A 19,566-nucleotide genomic window follows, 5' to 3' on the forward strand; every position below is an offset into this window, starting at 1 on the left:
CGTGGATAAGAAAATGCAGAGATGAAGCCTAAAAAAATTGCATTTGTATATTTTAACATTCTTACTTAGTTTTATATAACTCTTTCTGGGGAATGGCCAGAATAAGGCAAAGGGAATCTCTGCAACAACAATGGAACATATAGAAAAAAGCAGAAAGATGGATTCAACTGTGCCAGCCACTGAGCCCCCCTCGGTGAGGAGGGGCAGGATGCTCGGCTCTGTCTGTGTGGCCCCCAGGAGCTCAGTCCCCAGCCTGGTGCTCACAAGCCTGCTTTCCTCCAGGAAACAGTCACTCCTGCAATCAGGCAGGTCCATACCTAAGGCAGCTGAGGCCTGGAGAGTCCCTTTCTGATGAGTCCCAAAGAAAGATTTAGCATTCGTCCTCTCTGGCCCCTGCCTGTCCCTGATACCAGTGGCTGACAGCCATCTTCCTTGTCCCCTCCTGCTCCTCTTTGGGGCCACCTCCCCCACGCTGCCTCCAGTCACGAGGCAGGAGAATCTTAAGCTCGTGCAAAGCGTCAGACCTGAATTGGACTCTCCATTTCCCCATGCAGCTGGATGATCTTGGGAAAGTTATAAAACCTGTTTCCTCACTTATAATATGGAGCTTCATAATCAGACGTTTTTTACGGGGCTGTTCCAAGGATTCAACTGTGTTAAATGTCAGGCAAGCTAGTGGGTGCTTACAAATGGCAGCCACAGCTCCTTAGCACCCGCTCTGTCCAGACTAAACGCTCACACAACACATTTACCACTCCTTCACCCGTTCTCCTTAGATGGTATTTTCTAAACCTTTAGCCACTGTTCAGCTTCCCTGTGATTCCCTAAGTTATGGATCTTTGAGCTCTGAAAGGACAAAGTGGGTGGCGGGAGAGGAAGCTGCATCGTTGAGCACCTACAGGTGGCTGAATACATGTATCCTCACTGCAGTTGTGTTATTCTCATGTCACAGATGAGGAAGCTGAGGCCCAGGGACATCCAGTCCTCTGCCCGAGGTTACACGCGTGGGGAAGAAGGGGAGAACTGAGATCTGGGCCTGGGTCTGACTGACTTTCCTCCTCACCCCTTTGCCTCTGCATGATGTCAGAAAGTTCATTTTAGAAATTTGTAGGCCATGACATTGTGTATTTTCTGGACCAGTTATTAACTTTTTGGCTCCAAGGAGATCCTCCTGGCCAGGTGCCTGGGAGCAATAGACAGGTGTCTCGGGGAAAGTCCTAGCAAATCCTGAACTATTAGTGCTACAGGTTAGCCTTTCTTCTAGAAGGAAGACAGAAAATCCAAGGGAGTGGTTGGGAGGGGTCCCAGGAAAGGGGAACAGCGGGAATATATGTGAGAAAATAGAAGGGCTCTGATGAAGTAGCCCAGTTCTATTACAAATAAAATTGTTTCCCAGGCTTCCCTGGTGGCGCAGTGGTTAAGAATCTGCCTGCCAACGCAGGGGACACGGGTTCGAGCCCTGGTCCGGGAAGATCCCACATGCCGTGGAGCAACTAAGCCCATGCGCCACAACTACTGAAGCCCATGCGCCTAGAGCCCGAGCTCCGCAACAAGAGAAGCCACCACAATGAGAAGCCCATGCAGTACAATGAAGAGTAGCCCCCGCTCGCCACAACTGGAGAAAGCCTGCATGCAGCAACAAAGACCCAACGCAGCCAAAGGTAAATAAAAATAAATAAATAAATGTTTCCCTACACTCTATACATGCTTGCTATAAAAATTCCTTATCTGTGCATTTTAAGTAGAAAATAGATTAATAAATCCAAATGTATTATAGGATTTTTCAGTCTTATATGCTCTAATCAGGTACTCTCAGCACCTAAGATACAGGCTGCTAAAATGCATTCATTTGTGCATTGAACACTTCATTTTAGAGGCTATTCCTCTAAAACCATATAAAGGAATTTTCCAAAGACACTTGACTTTTTCTTTTTTTTTTTTTCCTTTTTTGGCCACGGTGCGTGGCGTGCAGGATCCTAGTCCCCCTACCAGGGATAAAACCCACGTTCCCTGCAGTGGAAGCGTGGAGTCTTTATCACTGGACCACCAGGGAAGTCCAAGTTTTTTCTAGGAAAGTATATAAACCCTTGGAATCTGGCCAATTAAATTTTTTTTAAAAATTATGTATTTACTTATATAAGTTGAAAATATTTATATATTTAAGGAAAAATGCATGGTGATTATTAATGACCTTTTAATTTATTTTTTGGTGGCTTATAAGAGGACATTTATTTTTACTAAAGGTTAAAAATAACCTGGAAAAGAGTGATTATTTTCTTTAAAATAGCTACCAGCAAGTACTGTGATGCAGTGAATATCATCGGTATCCCCAAGTATCAGACAAGTCCCCATTATCACTATCTTCCTGAACAGTGATTATTAAAGAAGGTTCCCCAGGAGTTCTGAGTTTACAGTCATTGAAACAGAAATAATGTCCGATCTTTTAGCTGTAGCAGCAGAAATGTACCTTCACATGTGTGTTTTCAGCACTGGTATTGAGAGACGTGTTGTTTTCAGTCTGTAACAGCCTTCATTTTGACACAGGAATGGCAAGTATAGAACTCAGGTCACTTGTTTTTTTAATATTTATTTATTTATTTGGCTGCACCGTGTCTTAGTTGCAGCACACGGGATCTTTCGTTGCAGGGTGCGGGCTCTTTGTTGCGGCACAGGCATCTCTCTAGTCGTGGTGCTAGGGCTCTCTAGTTGTGGCTCACGGGCTCTAGAGCACGCAGGCTCAGTAGTTGAGGCGCAGGGGGCTTAGTTGCCCCGCAGCATGTGGGATCTTAGCTCCCAACCAGGGATTGAACCCACGTCCCCTGCATTGGAAGGCGGATTCTTAACCACTGAACCACCAGGGAAGCCCCCACTTGTTTTTTTTAATCTTTTAACACTGAGATAAAGGAACTTAGCTTTTTCTGAATGGCCTTTTTAAAGCATAATTATCAAAGAACAGCTTCATCATTAAAACACAGCAGACTGTTAGTTGTTCCTGCAATGGGCACTTCTTAGCACGGGCAGTCCAGCTAAGACAGCATTCCCAGCTAGGCACAGCCATAAGAATAAGTTGGTTTCAGTGGAGTGTGAGTGGAAGTGATGTAACTTCCACCCTATTAGATCAAAAGGAGTATGTTTGTCCAGGATTTCCCCTCTGAGTCCCTTCCCACTAGGTGGGATGCAGACTGCCAGCAACGGCTTCAGCTATTCAGATTAGGACAAGATGATGCAACAAGAAGAAAGAAGGAACCTGGGGCCCCAAATAACCTCCAGGAGCTGAGCTGTTCCAACAGCCTGACCAGCTGTACTGTGACTTGAAAGAGAACTTCATTCTTTTTAAGCCACACACACACACACACACACACACACACACACACATATAAACTTTTAATTCAAGTTTAGCCATCACAGAGTTTCACATGTCTTAAGTTTATAGCTGGCAGAATTTTCTTAAACTGAACACACTCTAGTAACCTAGATGAAGCAGCATAATACATCCAGGAACGCAGATGGCCTCCCTCATACTCCCCTTCAGAACTATCAGCCAAGGGATTTATAACAGCATAAATCGGTTTTGTCTGCTTTTCTACTTTATATAAGTAGAATCATATTGTAGTAGACGGAAGATATGGCCACAAGCTTCTCCCATCCCTGTATGTGTGACCCTTCGCAAAGTAACTTCTCATTAATAGCTGGGATCTATTTTCCCAGTCCTTGAATCTGTGACAGCCTTTGACTTGGTTTGACCAACAGAATGCAGAAGAACGAATGCTATGCAAGTCTGAGGCTCAGCCTTAGAGAGAGCTTGCCACTTCACTTTCAGCCTCTTGGAAAGCTACTCCGAGGCTGCCATGTCAGGGAGTGACCTAGGCCCTGTGGAGAAGAACCCAGTACCACCACACATGTGAACAAGGTCACCTTGGACCTTCCAGCCCTGCCAAACCTGCAGCTGAATGCAGCCATAGATGAAATCAGAAGAGAAACTGTGCAGCTAGCCCACAGAATCATGAAAAACAATAAATTGTTTTAAGACTAAGTTTTGGGACAGTTTGTTATCCAGCAGTAGAGTTAGGTGAAACAATGTGTGCGCTTAATTTTCGTCAGGCTTCTTGGGCTCAACATGTTTGTGAGATAGCTTGACATTGTTTGATAGTATTCTATTGTGTGACAATATTATAATTTATCCACTTAACTACTGATGGGCATATGGGTGTTTCTAGTTTGGGGCTCTTATAGTTGGTGTTGCTATGGACATTCCATTAGCATGTCATCTGGTGAGATATGCAGGCATTGTATTCACCGTATAACCAGGGGAGGCCATTCTGGGCCATAGGGTAGAGTGCATGACCAGCTTTAGTAGATACCACCTCTTTTCCAAAAAGTTTGTCACAGGTCACACTCCCACCAGCTGTGGAGGACCTTCGGCAGAGTTTCCGTTGTTCCGTACCCTTGCTAACACTTTGCGCTCTTAAACTTTGCAAGCCTCAGTTTTAAAGATGAGTGTGAAGACTGTACGAGGGAAGTGTCAGCTCCACGGGCCAACATTAGAAAGAAGCTGGACCAGCTGGTCTTGATTATACCTTTCTTCCTGACACCTCCAGTTAAGAGGCCAGAATTTTAACAGTAAAACCTTATATGCGCTATACAAACTACTTTCACAATCATAATTTCATCTGAGTCTTCCAATAAAATAACACTGGTGTCAACTAGCACTGCATGTTCAGGTGCTGAACTCGCAGTCCATCCAGAAATAGTCTTTTGGAAACCAGCCACCTTCACATGACTAATAAACTTGTACACATTTAAAATGGGGCTGGGCTGCATGAAATGTTGTCCATGATTCACCCTAAGTGAAAAACACAGGTGACAAAACAGCCCCATACAGCCTCATCCCATTTTGGTAAAAATATATCTGCACATATGTCTATGTTTGGTAAAAATAAATCTGCACATTCATAGATGAAGTTCTGGAAGAAATAGAGCAAAAATGTTAACAGTGTTAGCTCTGGGTATTGAGTTTAAAGATGAATTTATCTTCTACTTTATGCCTTTTTTTTTGTAATGAGGATGAATCAGTTTCATTTTAAAAACTTAATTATTTTTGAAATAGATAACTCATTCACATAGTCACAATCAAGAGTGCAAGAGTTTATACATTAAAGCCTCCCTCTCATCCACGTCTGCCTTCCATCTGGCTCCCTCCAGAGGTAACCAGTGTTACCAGCAGCTACTGTACTCTTTCAGAGACATTTCATGCATATTCTACAAGCAAATACATAAATTTGTTATTTCCTTTGTCACTTTTATGATCAAAAACAAGACTATTTTCATTTTGAAGAAAAGGTTGTAGAAGACTATTTTATGATGTGGAAAGATAAGCGGAAAGGCTACAAAACAGTATGACATATTTTATAATAATGTATGAAAAAATTTTGCATTTAAAATACTTATAAAGAGACTGAAAGGCTATACACTGAAAGGCTATGATAAACATACCTTTGTCCAGAAAGAATTTTTCTTTGTTTCTAATTACCATCCATAGAAAAGTTCTTATTGTGAAACCATAATTCAAATTTCATACTGAAGATTCTATGACCCATTTGTTTGAACCATGTGATAATTAGAATACAATAATATAATTACAAAAAACCACTTTGAGTTGCCTCTCATCCAGAAGATGTTATTTTTACAGTCTTATTTATTGTGGAGAGGGCTTTATTCACATTGTTGGGATCCTGAGCTTTATTTTTTCGGTGGTCATCTCTGCATGTAGGATTTTGGGTGAGTTTATTTCCTCCTTATAGGTGACAGTGTGGCCTGGTTTTAGGGCGTGGACTCCAGCACCACCATGCCTGGTTCAAATCCCAGTCTGCCGCTCCTTAGCCTCACGACCTTGGGCAAGAGACTTAATCTGCGTCTCAGTGCCGTCATCTGTGCAATGGAGACGGTATGATGGCAGCACCTACTCACAGAGTTGTCATCAGGGATGTCATACGATTCAGGTAGAGCCCCTCGAATAGTGCCTAGCATTGTTCCTAAGTGTCAGTGTTATATTCATCTGAGTTGCCTAATTTTTCCATATTGGACATGTACTACAATAAAAGTTAAAGAATAAACTCCCATGAGAGAAGGGAAACTAGACAGATGTAGAGACGAGCACAAATGAGAAAGTGCCATAGAGAAGAGTGCGAACCATGAGGCCCCGGGAGCCCAGCGAGGGGGGAGGGGCCCGGCTTTTTGATTTCGACTAAAAGCCCTGGGAAAGGATCCCTCTGTCGGTACTGCAAGCTGAGCATTCCAAGAGCAGAGATGGACTTTGGTCCAGGAGCATTCTCTCCGGGCATTTGGAGAAGGCCTTTGAGACCTTCCTGGAAGCTGCCCTGGCCCTTCCTTGTACAAACGGCCTCTTGCAACTTTTTGCCACTGTCTTCCCGGCAGGGGTCATGTGGAGAAAGGCTTCAGAGTAAGTGTCAGGACTTACCTGGTTGTGCCTGGCCCAACTCACTCCAAGGACCTTCAGGGGGCAGTTATTGCCACCCTGATGTGGCGGCAAGTCTGGGGGACTGGAAGACAAGATGCTTCATTCACAGCCCAGCTGGAGGAAGAACCGTCCAATTGCAGTTCTGTGTTTCTAAACACACCAGGTGGCATAGGCAGGAGGCCTGCTGTCCTGTGTCCTCAGCCGGGAACCCTCTGCCTGGGGACAGAGAGGGGAGGGGAAGGCAGATGAAGGGAGAAGAGGAAAGCGCAGGGCTAGGAGCTGGAGGCCCTGGGGTCCAGCCTTAGCTCTGATGTTTCGCATTGATGTTAGCTGGGATAAATTCTTAATTTCATCAAAATCCAATCACTCCTCACAGAATCCCTTGAATTGATCTGGGAATAACAATGCCAGATGTGACCTGCTTGATGAAAGGAATTATGTGAACTACTTTATATTTGAAAGAATATCTAGATCCTGTAGTTCCTGCTAAGTCTGAGGTAAACGAGGGCTGGGAAATAGTGTTATATCAGTGTTTCTAAATTTATTCAATTGACACATTTTTAAAATAAAATAAAATAAAATAATAAAACAGTTCATAATCCTTATCCACAATGCTTAAAATCCCCCTGTTCTGGAGACAAAGGTTTTTTTTTTTTTTTTTGCGGTATGCGGGCCTCTCACTGTTGTGGCCTCTCCCGTTGCGGAGCACAGGCTCCGGACGCGCAGGCTCAGCGGCCATGGCTCACGGGCCCAGCCGCTCCGTGGCATGTGGGATCTTCCCAGACCGGGGCACGAACCCTTGTCCCCTGCATCGGCAGGCGGACTCTCAACCACTGCGCCACCGGGGAAGCCCTGGAGACAAAGGTTTTTTTCATTAAATTTGGTGCCAAAATTGACCTGATGTTGCTTATTCTTTGGGGTATCAATCTTTATAATAAATTGCAGAATATTAATAAAATAAAATAAATTGCAGAATATTAATGCATTTGATTACCAGGTGCTGCCTCAGGTCTCACTAGTATATGGTAAATGCATCATATTATCTTCCTAAAATATGAAAAATTCTGAAACACATCTGGCCCCAAGGGTTTTGCATGAGGATTGTGACGTGTAAAACAAACTCAGATGCTGCACACAGGAAATGGGGAGGGAGGGACGGTGTCCATTCCCAGGCTGAGATTCACCCAGCCCTGTCTGGGACATCTTCTTCCTGGTGTCAGATCCTTGAGAAGTCTTTAAGAACCTGAAGACAAATGTACCCGGGATGAGTCAAGGAGCATATACTGGGGATATTTTTCCTAAATTAGTCCTCATACTTCAGTGTGTCTCTGAATCCCCCTGGGGATCTAGTGAAAATGCAAATTCTGATTCAGTAGGTCTGGAATAGGCCTGAGCTTCTGCATTCCTATCAATCTCCAGGTGATGCCTCTGCTGCTGGGACTGTTGTGGCCTCCGGATAAGCCTAAGGCATGGCTCCAAGTGATAACAGTGTGGTGCCCCACAGGGAGAGCTGCCCCCTGCCCTTGGCGGGGGTGGGAGCTCGCTCAACACTGATCACCTGACCAAAACCTGCCTCGTCACCGCCTTTTCTCCATCCTCCGCTGCCCATTTACTGCCTCTGCTGCCTCTTCCTCCCTGCATGGTTCATGCCACCCTCCGCCTCCATCCCCGACCTTGGCTGGGCCTCCCCAAGTCTCATGACTCTTCACTCACCCGGTTCCAAGGTACTGCTGAGACGAGGTGCTTTTCCAGCTGACTGACCTCACCTCCGAAGCATGAACTAAATTAGTTCAACTCTCAAATTCCTGAGATGGCTCACTATCTCTCCTGGGTATCTCCCCGGAAAATTTTCCACTGTTTGCAAAGTACTCCCTAGCCCTGACCACCCAGAGATATTAATGATAATGCATTTGCTCACTAGACAAGCAGTGACCCGGGAAAGGGCCATGGGTTATTTTATTTTTATGTCAATGCTTGCAATGCCCTGACTGATTTCTTACACACCCTCCTTGCTTCTTTTTAAGTTCTGGATTCCCGGGTTGCAGAAAACTCAGACTTCCTTGTTTTCCAAGTGAATTTTCTGATTGCAAAAGTAATACATATTTATTAATAAAAGTTTAGAAAATATAGTTAAGAAGAAAATGTCAATACCAGTACACTTAGCATGCAGAGATAACCATTGGCACATTTTGTCTCATGGGCTTTCAGGCTTTATATATAAATTTTGTTTTACAAAATCTGGATCATACATATAACATTTTGTAACTGCTTTGCCCCCCTCCATTTATAGTATATTGTGACCATTTTCACAGATCAATAAAAATTCTTCTGCAATAGCATTTTAAATAAGGGACTTCCCTAGCGGTCCAGTGGTTAAGACTTCACGCGTCCACCACAGGGAGCGTGTGTTCAATCCCAGGCCAGGAATAGAATGAAGGCCAAATACACATATATTTCTTATTATAAATCACAATATCACACATACCTTTTGGATACTTACAGGGAATTATATTATTATGTAAAAGTGTATAAACTTCTTCATGGTTCGCATGAGTTGCCAAACCAGAAAGCATGGCTTCCAAACTCTCAAATACGAACCAGATCCTTTGGGCTGAATCAGTGTCTTGAATTCTCACTAACCTTAGTTAACCAGAAGTGATACTGGAAAGCAGGGCGTTCTAGGTCTGAGAGGGAATTCCAGGCCACCAGGTCATGCCTTGAGGCATCCCTCTGTCTCCTGCTCAGAAAGAGGAAAAATGCTTAGAGGTCTTTGTTAGGGATCTACAACTTCCCAAAGAACACAGCTATTTTTCAGACAATTCAAGGCTAATCTAAATCCTGCAATCATTTTGGCATTTATTTTTCCAGCCAATATTTATATATTTAAAATGAAGGGATTAGGGGAACTTCCTGGCTGTCCACTGGTTAGGACTCAGCACTTCCACTGCAGGGGGCCCGGGTTCAATCCCAGTTCAGGGAACTAAGATCCCGCATGCCTTGAGGTGCGGCCAAAAAAAAAAAAACCAAACAACAACAAATGAAGGGATTAGATCAATAAGCGAATGGTTAAGTAATCTGTGGTACAGCCATTCAATGAAATATGATACAACCATTAAAAAACTGAAAAAGCTCTTTATGCACTAATACAGAATGATATCTCAGATACATCGTTAAGTGCAAAAAGCAAGGTGTAGAACCATGTATACCAAATGCACATTTGTGTAAAAAGGAGGAACAGGAATACATAGATATTTTGACATAGGAGTTTTGCTTGTGTATTCATAAAGCGTCTTTGGAAAGATACACAAGAAACTGATGGCATAATTCCTTAATTTTTAGGGAAATTAGGTAGCTGGGAGAACAACTTTTCGTTGCAAAATGAAACCTCTTGTGCTGAACATGCAAATGTATTACCTCTTCTAAAATAAAAATTTTAAAACACAAAATAAGGGGACTAGGGCATTTGATTACATCCTAAAATACATTTATTTCTGTTTATTCTCCAAACCCCAATTTAAATGGTCAGTAAAGGAATAAAAGAAGAGGACCATATGTACAGAGAATAGGAGAGGGAACAAAAGATGGATCGTATGAACACACTTTTGGGAGACAGTGAGGCAACGGCACAGATTTCAGAGTCATACTTGCAGTCCCAGCTCTTTAACTTGCTTCTCATGAGCTCTTGGGTAAACCCCTTACTTGCTTTGAGCTTCTGATTCCTTATCTGTGGAAGAGTAAGGACAAGTCATTTATTTTATGTGATCCATATTGCGCCTTGTGGGAGTGTTGGGAGGATTCATTGCCCCAGATCAGAAGCATTTAATAAAGCACATAAACTGCTATTATTACTTTTAATGATAGCAGCGGGCTTTAGCTAATATTATGTTAATGTTTGTCAGTCTGATAGGAAAAATAGCAGTATCTTATTTAAAATCTGAATTTCTCTAATTATAAATGAGGTTGAACAATTACATATATATTCCACTTGTATTTCTTTTTCTGTGATTTGCCTGATCATCTCTTGGTAATAGTTAACATTTACTGCATGTTACTGTGTACCAGGCACTGTGTTATGATCTCTGCATGCATTATCTCATTTAACCTGTGGATCAAATAGGTAAAATTATTATGCCCATTTTCAGCTGAGAAAAATAATATTTAGAGAAATTAATTTGCTCAAGTCTCCATCACTAGTAAGTAGAGTCTGGATTCTGAGCGAGGACTTGACTCTGACCCAGAAATCTGACTTGATCGAGAACCCAGGCTCTTCAGGCTTATGCTTCAGTGACTCTCCCCTAATGGTTTTTCTTTTGGATTAAATAATTTTCTCAATATTTTGCAAGTGCCCTTTGTATTTTAGTTGCAGGGCACAGAGTAGGAAAGGGTCGATCTGCGCCGAGGGGCAGAAGTGGCATCAGAGACAACCTGCCTGCCTGTCAACTGCCCATAAGGCTGTGTGTGAGCCAAGGCGGTGCAGTCAGAGGTGATGCAGGAGACCAACCGGGTGCAGAACAGAGGCCTGCAAAGATGAGTGGACTTCGACCCCCTTAGAGAGAAAGCAAGAGTGACTCACAGGAGGAAGATGAAACCAAAGCTTCCAGGCTGTCCCTGGTAGGCTCAGACAGTCCAAAGGCAGCAGAGGGAAGGAGAGAAAATCCTGAGATGGAGAGCTGGCCAAGAGCTTCCTGAAGACCATGCAAATGAGGCACGCCCACAGCTGCCTGGAAACCAGGCCGGGAGAAGTCAGAGCCCAGAGCACATGCTGCAGGGCCGTGCTAGGCAAAGGAGCTGGAGGAGGTGGAGGAGGCACCAAGTGAGCAGGTAAGGAACCAGGGAGGGTCGTGGAGGGACGACTCACAGGGCCCTGCATCCTGAGAGGCAGCATCGTCCACCGACCGGGTGAACGCTGTCCTGGGAGGCAGGGCTCCTGGGATCATCTTTCAAGCTCAGCCATTCTTTAGCTGTGAAGCCCTGGGCAAGTCATTTCACCATTCTGAGCCTTGATGTTCCCATCTATAAAATGAATGTAAAAATAGCATGCTACCTGTGTATTGAGCATCTGCTGTGCTTTGCTGGGCACATAACAGTCATTATCCCCTCCTCACAGCAAGCTCATAAGGTGAGATCATTAGCCTATATTACAGAGGAAAGCAAAGCTCAGAGAGGTTAAGCCATTTGTCTAAGACCTCACAGCAAAAAAGTCTGGTTCCATAGCTGCACACTGTCGACTCCTGATCCTGCTTCCTTCAGAGGGTGGTTTTACAGAATCAAATGGTCTATGCAAATGGAAAAAAAAATTGCAAAAGGCAAATTATACCATCAAGATGTGAGTTACCACACTTAGACCCCGGCCAGGACTGAGGCCCTTTGTAAACTGGGAAGTCCTATAAAAATGCTAGTTCTTCACCTCTCTCCTCTGGAGGTTGAAAGTATTGGGGTGATGCTACAGACAATGGATATTTGGCTGACTGACCTGCTCACAGACTGAGGCGATGTCTTTGGGGTGGTATTGGGATGTCCTGGCTTGAGAGTGAGTCGTTGGTGGTTAAGTGGCCAGAGTCCCTCCTGGCGACAGACTCTGAAGCCACAGACAAGGCCTGAGGTGACCATGGCAGATAAGGGCCCAGGTGCTGATTCAACAGTGATCATCCCTCCTCTTGAGCATCCCTTTACAGCTTCGGCCATGGAACTTCAGAAAACAGAAGCCTGCTTTGTGGGGAGGGGAAGATCTTTAAGGGTAGTAAGCTTAGTGCAATAAAGTTAGAATAAAGTTCAAATTTTCAGGCAAGAGAATGAAAAACAAACAAACTAACAAACCTATAATCTTACCCCCAGAGACAACCACTGTTGACATTTCAGTGTTTGTTTTTCCACACATTTTTTTCCATTGCACACATATATTGAAAAATTAGATCATACTGTAATATGTTGGGGGTTTTTTTGGTTTTTTTTTGCGGTACACGGGCCTCTCACTGTTGTGGCCTCTCCCGTTGCGGAGCACAGGTTCCAGACGCGCAGGCCCAGCGGCCATGGCTCACAGGCCCAGCCGCTCCACGACATGTGGGATCTTCCCGGACTGGGGCACGAACCCGTGTCCCCTGCATCGGCAGGCAGACTCTCAGCTACTGTGCCACCAGGGAAGCCCTGTAATATGGTTTTATTACTGGTTCTTTTCATTTAATGACATGTCATGAACGTATTTCCATATCAATAGATGTTTTATCACATCATTTAAAGGCTGCAGAATGTCTCTTTGTATGGATGGAGCAGAATTTATTTAATAAGTGTCCTACTATTGGATAATTAGGCAGTTTTCAATTTTTAACCATTAGAGCCGTGCTTTCTACTCAAATCTTGGCACAGGTCCTGGATTATTTCCACAGGATAAATTACCAGTGGGGGAACTGCTGAATCAAGGTTATGTATATTTTAAGGCCTTTGATAAATACTAAAGGTCTGCTTCTGACACACTCTGGAATTCAGGGGCTCCTCAAAGCTCAATGCAGAAAATTTCATGGCCTCAAAGTCAGCCTTGAGCCTTCCTCTCTCTCAAATCCATTTGCAGGGATAATGCAACCACCTCATATATAGTCTTTACTGGGTGCCAGGCTCTGTCTAAGAGCTTTACCCTCTGAGGCACCACTTTTAACTTCCTCTTCAGAAGAAACTGAAGAACAGAGAGGTTAAACAGTTCACTTGGAATCACAGCTCTAACAAGCAGTGTGTTGGGGGTCAATAGCCTTGACAACCTGGTTCTAGAATCTATGCTGTCCACTGCTTCTTGGAAAGTATATTTAATTGCATCTGCAAAGATATCTTTCACCCATCCCTTTGATCTTCTCCACCAACACCTCACATGCATCAAGCCCCACCATCCCAACCTGGACCATGGCTAGAGCCCCTAACTGGTCTTCCATTTCCACTCATCCCTTTCACTCTGTCTTCTGCTCTGCAGCTGGAATGTTGCTTTAAAAATGGAAACAGGGGCTTCCCTGGTGGCGCAGTGGTTGAGAGTCTGCCTGCCGATGCAGGGGACACGGGTTCATGCCCCGGTCCGGGAAGATCCCACATGCCACGGAGCGGCTGGGCCCGTGAGCCATGGCTGCTGAGCCTGCGCGTCCGGAGCCTGTGCTCCGCAACAGGAGAGTCCACAGCAGTGAGAGGCCCGTGTACCGCAAAAAAAAAAAAAATGGAAATAGGATCAGGTCACCCCCCCCTAACCCCCGAACCCTGCCGGTAAGCACATACATACACACACGCTCAGCCCTAGAATAAAACCCAGATGCATCCCCCAGCCTCCAGGGCAGCCTCTCTGGCTTCTTAAAAGCCACTTCCCCATCCAGACCCACCCACTACACCCCAGTCACCCGGCCTCCTTTCACTTCCTCAACGACAGAGCTTTTTCTCACCTTAAGGCTTTGACACGTGCTGTTCCCTTGAGCTCGAATGCTCTTCTTCCACCCTGCAGGGCTGGATTCTTCTCATCCTCTGGTCTTGGCTTTCATATCATCTCTCTGGAGAAAGCTTCCCTGGTGATCTCACCTGAAGCAACAAGTCCCCTAAGCCCATTTTCCTTTTTGTCCTTTATAGTATTAATTAAAATTGTGTATTTATTGCCCATTACTCATTAAATGTCTCTTTCCCTCACTAGACTCTAAATGTCATGAGGTCAAAGACCATGTCTATTTTGTTCCCCATTATTTACCCAGTGCCTAGCACAGCACCTGGCATGTGGCGAGCTCTCATTAACTCAATGACTGCTCGTAGAAAGGACGAATTGTCCACAGAGGGAGGCATTCATTGGTGAGGATCTTTGGCAAAGTATCCGAGCTTCAGCCAGAGCTGTTCCACCCTCCTCCTGCATGTCTTCACTTCCTCTTCCCTGTCCCGAAGCAGTGGCAGAGGTCTAGGGTCTAGAAGGAAACCAGGAAGCCATGGGTGAGAATGTAAGCAGGTTTTGCTGCAGGCGCCAACTCAGTCAGGGTAGATGATGTCATATCGGGGGCACAAGGGAGACTCATTACCCCCAAGGCCCCCCTGCACAGTTCCTGGATTCCTACCATGAGAGACTTCTGGCCACGAGGAATCTCCTAGTGAAAGGCAAACACTCACTATCCAGTTAATAACACACATCCAGCAGGTGGACTGAATGGCTGAGGGCTCTACCTTTCTGACAGCAGCATGGTGGTGGCCTGGAAGTCCAGGTGTCACCACTAACTAGTGGGTGACCTTGGGTGAGAGTCACTTCTTGCCTCCCATCTGCAAAGTGAGTGGTTAGGATGGAGAAGAGGTTTTTAAACTTCTTTTTCCTCAGAAGCTCAAGTCTTCAACTTGTTCAGATGACCAATATAAGTCAAGTGTTTCTGGGTGAAATAGGGATGTGGGGCTGGAGCAGTCCTCCTCCCTGACTCCCGCTTTTAAGTCCCAAGGGTGGTGGGAGGGCTGAGTCTTGGACTCCAAGATCTCAGCAGTCAGTGCCTGCCAGGCTGACCATCTGTGTCATCTAAGGACAAAGAAGGCAGCCGGGCTCGCATGTTCTGGGTGTAGCTCCTTGGGCACATTAAGTGATCGGAAGGGGATGGGAGAGGACTTGTTGAATCTGATATTCAGAGAGTATTCAGAGACTTTAGGCTGTGCAGCAGGTGAATTTCATAGCAATTGAAGGGCAGGGCAGGCAGCCCCTTTGTTTGAGAAGGAGGTTTCAGCCATTTTAGAAAAGAAATGAGGGCCCGGGAGAGAGGAAGCCCAGAAGGCTCACTTACCCTCTCCACAATGTAGAAGAAGGAAATTGCCACCCCTGCCTTTCCAGGCCAGGGATCCCAGGTCTTGAAGAGACCGCCCACAATCTCACAGATAACTAGGCTTCCAGGGTTGGTTGTTTGCCACGCCCCAGGGGAACACGGGTCCCTCACCTCACTACCCGCCACCTGGGCAGCTCTCTGGCCTTCGCTGCAGGCAGGTGTGCTCAGGAGACTGCCGCCTGGGCTACCTGGCAGCTCCAGGTGCTGCGTGGACGCTGCTATGGAGACGTGCCCCGGGGTTGGTGGTGAGAAGGCAGTCTCCCAAAGCTTTGCAGATTCTGGAGGGGAAGAGGCTGGAGCCTCAGGCCCTTCAGGGTAGTCTGCCTGACAGCCGTAGTGCCAAGGAAGGCCAGGTGGGTGCTCTGGGAGTTTCTAGGACAAAGTGTGTGTGTGGGGGAGGAGCCAGGGGAGGCCAAACTTCGGGAGGAGGTTCTGGAAGGGCTGATCTGGGCAGGGGAGCCTCTCCATGTTTCCAGGTCAAGGGGAAAAGCCTTCCCACAGGCCCCCTTGCCAGGCCAGTGCAGTGCCCTGCACAAAGACTGGGCCAGTGGCACTGAGGATTGGCCCTGCAGCCCAAGGGGAGGAGGGAGAGAGGGCCTGGCATTTGCCCCCAGAGGAGGGATAGACCAGGGAATTCACAAAGCCCATCTCTGGGCTAGTCAGGATCCGAGGCAGCAGGGAAGGAAATATTTGCCCTGTAGCAGGAAGCACTGACTGTGGCTCCTCTCCCTCTCCCTGGAGCCCAAGAGGCCAAGGGCAATCACTTGCAGCACAAGGAGCATTTTTATCCATTTCCAAAGCCAGGGTGCCGTCTCCTTGAGGGAGCTCGATGATCGTGGGGTGCCTGAGGCCTGGGCCTGGTAGAGGGGATGCTGCAGGAGCACCACACCTAATTCTACGGCTTAGGGACTGGGCGATCTGAAACAATCGCTTCATTTTTTTTTTTTTTTAATTTTTATTGGGGTATAGTTGATTTACACCTGTTAGTTTCAGGTGTACAGCAAAGTGAATCAGTTATACATATACATATATCCATCCTTTTTTAAGATTCTTTTCCCATATAGGCCATTACAGAGTATTGAGTTCCCTGTGCTATATAGTAGGTCCTTATTAATTATCTATTTTATATATAGTAATGTGTATATGTCAATCTCAATCTCTCAATTTATCTGTCCCCCCCTTACCCCCTGGTAACCATAAGTTTGTTTTCTACATTTGTAACTCTATTTCGGTTTTGTAGATAAGTTCATTTCACTTCACCTTTTGAACCTAAGTTTTTTCATCAGTGAAATGTGGGCGATAATACCTTTTAACAACCCACAGGACACAGCCTAGGGCCAATACAGGCACGGAGCTTAATGGGTGTTCCTTTGCTCCTTTTCCCTTTCTGCCAGGACATCTCCTGCCAGACCTCCCAGTGTCTGGTCTGAGGATGGCGGAGAAGCAGAGCCGGGAGCCAGAGTGCCCTGTGTGCTGGAACCCCTTCAACAACACGTTCCACACCCCCAAAGTGCTGGACTGCTGCCACTCCTTCTGCGTGGAATGCCTGGCCCACCTCAGCCTGGTGACTCCGGCCCGGCGCCGGCTGCTGTGTCCGCTCTGTCGCCAGCCCACTGTGCTGGCCTCCGGACAGCCTGTCACTGACCTGCCCACGGACACTGCCGTGCTCACCCTGCTCCGCCTGGAGCCCCACCACGTCATCTTGGAAGGCCGCCAGCTCTGTCTCAAAGATGAGCCCAAGAGCCGCTACTTTCTGCGCCAGCCCCGGGCCTACACGCTGGAACTCGGCCCCGGGCCTGGGAGCCAGACTGGGCCCCCCCGGGACGTGGCCCCTACCACCATCCCCAGCCCCATCCCCAGCTCCAACCACGACTCTCTAAGGGGGTGTTTCCGCAACCCGCAGTTCCGGATCTTTGCCTACCTGCTGGCTGTCATCCTCAGCGTCACTCTGTTGCTCATCTTCTCCATCTTTTGGACCAAGCAGTTTTTTGGGGGTGTGGGGTGAGCATCTGTTCCAGACAAAGAACCACGCCTTTCTTGGTTGCTGCTGGGTATGAGGACTGCAGAGCCTCATTTGGGGTCGTCTGCCTTTGTAGTATCGTTCTTTTTTACAATCCAGGGATCGGCTAGGCTGTGCATCTGCTTCTGGGAACGGAGACAGTCCTACTATAATGAGAACCTCTGAAAGCTAATGGGAAAAGATACGAAGAGAGCTCTGGGTGTGAACCACGAGTCATGGAAGGGCCGAGAAGCAGATCTGTGATGCCAGGGCTACGTAGCATGTTGTACCAAAGGGCTGGGCGATGGCATCCAGGAACCTGACCCACTCAGACAGCAAGCTGCAATTCTTACTGGAGCTGCTTTGAACTCAGTTCACATTTTTTGGAGTTGCTCTATTATTTGTTGCTAAAAAATTTGGAAAGTGAACTTCAATTGTGAGCAAATGTGTTTGTCTTCCCCTTTCAGTTTTCTCTTTGGATGTTTTGCCACCAGTCCCAGTAAAAATGGCCTGCATTCATTAATTCATTCACTCACTCATTCAACAACCAGTTGGCTTGTCCTCTGTCAGAACTAGGGGGAGAGAAGGGTAGGATGAACCAGGGCTGGCAGAGTCCTTACCAGCAAGGAGGGCACGTTCACTCAGCTGCTTCTTGTACAAGACGACCTCTTGTCAGTGCGTGGTTTATGGAGTGTTAAGAGCAGAAAAGTTTAAAGGTGAAAGAAACCAGAGTCAGTGATCAAAAGAAATCCGGGATTTGGAGGAAAAGATTTTTATTCCTCCTGGTAGGTAGTGGGGGAGCTCTGATTCCCCTCCTCCAACCATTGTAATTCTGGCCTTGAGAGGTAAGGCAGGGAATTCCCTGGTGGCCCAGTGGTTAGGACTCTGTGCTTCCACTGCAGGGGGCACGGGTTTGATCTCTGGTCGGAGAACTAAGATCCCACATGCCGTGTCGCATGGCCAAAAAAGAAAAAAAAAAGACGTAAGGCAGAAACCCCGGATAGAGTAAAAGCCTTAGTTCCCATCCCAGGCCATGCAGGCAGGCGATTCTGGTTTTCATTTTGCATGACAGAATCTAGGAACCAAGGAAAACTAGATAGAATTTGGATGCTGCTTGACGACGGGTCGCCACCTCTGCAGTATCTAAAACCCTGATTTCTTCTTCACGTTTAATACTGCCCGGTGGCTCAGGGCTCTGAAACAATCTCAAAGCGGTTAAAACACCAACACAAAAAGATAACATTTTGTTTTTTGGGATTTGTAGAATACGCTTTCAGAGGCCAGAAATTGGTTTTATTTGCTCTAAATAACATTTTGTAAGTTTAATGAAACCAGCTTCTATAAACTCTTAGGGGTCTTAATGTACAAGATATTCCAAAATAGTTAAGACATACATACTTCATGTTTAGTAAAACCAAACAGTCTTAAGCTCCACTGTGAAGAAAAAGTTCTCCATTATGAAATTGGAAAGCCGCCTACATATCCTGCCAGGGGACTAGCATCTACCTCTCCATTTGCACCATTGAAGATAATTATGCTAAGGCTGGGACTGGATGTCTCCTCACTGACTTCATTTCTTTACACATCCTTGCTCCTTAACTCTTGTGCTGGGTAAATTAGGCAATGATCTCAGCATGTTCTCAGAGCCAATGACGAACAGAGAGGAGCCGGGGGAAGTTCAGGGAAGAACACTTGCCTCTGTACTAGGGACTACTGCTTCCGAGTTAAGCAGGCTTCGTCGCAGACGAAATTGATGCTCCCCAAGTTTAGTTACCTTGTTCAAGGTCACCCAGCTAGCATGTGGTGGAGGCCTTTCAGTCAAAATAGAACACTCTTGGAGTGGCTGATTCACCAAATAAGACACAGCTTTGAGTCTTCTGGGATAGGGAAGGATATAGTTAACATTGTGGCATCTTCTGTCTTCACATTCAACAGTTCTAACGTTGGGCAGTGCCGTCCTTCTAGAGAGCATTTAGGAATCTCTGGTACCCGATGCAGGGGTGGGTTGTGCTTCTGGCTGTGAGTGCCTCAGAGGTCAGGGATGCTAAGACATGCTGCAATGCTGAAGACATTTCTACACAGCAAAGTATCATCTGTCCCAAGATGCAAATAGTTTCCTGTTGAATAACACTATAGGCTCCTTGCAAGTTCACAAGGTAGAAGTGGTAAAATTAACTCCCTTTGGCATGAAGTCAGAGTAAGAGATGCAGTGACTCCTCAAAAGGGCAGTATAAATGGTAGAGTGGGCTTTCCCCGTAAGTGGTCTGAGGTGACCAAGAAGTTCAAAT

The 19,566-nt window shown here is 46.0% G+C and overlaps 1 protein-coding gene across 1 annotated transcript in view; it reads left to right on the forward strand.

The window, feature by feature from the left end:
• The window catches only part of RNF183 (ring finger protein 183), a gene marked incomplete at its 3' end in the record, with an annotated part of 360,397 nt that extends 343,113 nt beyond the window's left edge, over window positions 1–17,284 (forward strand). Inside the window, exon 2 of the mRNA XM_082655855.1 lies at window positions 16,674–17,284. Coding sequence (XP_082511981.1) covers window positions 16,712–17,284 — 573 coding nt within the window. The 5' untranslated portion in view covers window positions 16,674–16,711. The remainder of the gene's footprint in view (window positions 1–16,673) is intronic.
• Window positions 17,285–19,566: the final 2,282 nt, after the last annotated feature.

This window comes from Grampus griseus (genome assembly GCF_964374135.1).
Source record: "Grampus griseus genome assembly, chromosome: 6".
In the NCBI taxonomy this organism is placed as follows: Eukaryota; Metazoa; Chordata; class Mammalia; order Artiodactyla; family Delphinidae; genus Grampus; species Grampus griseus.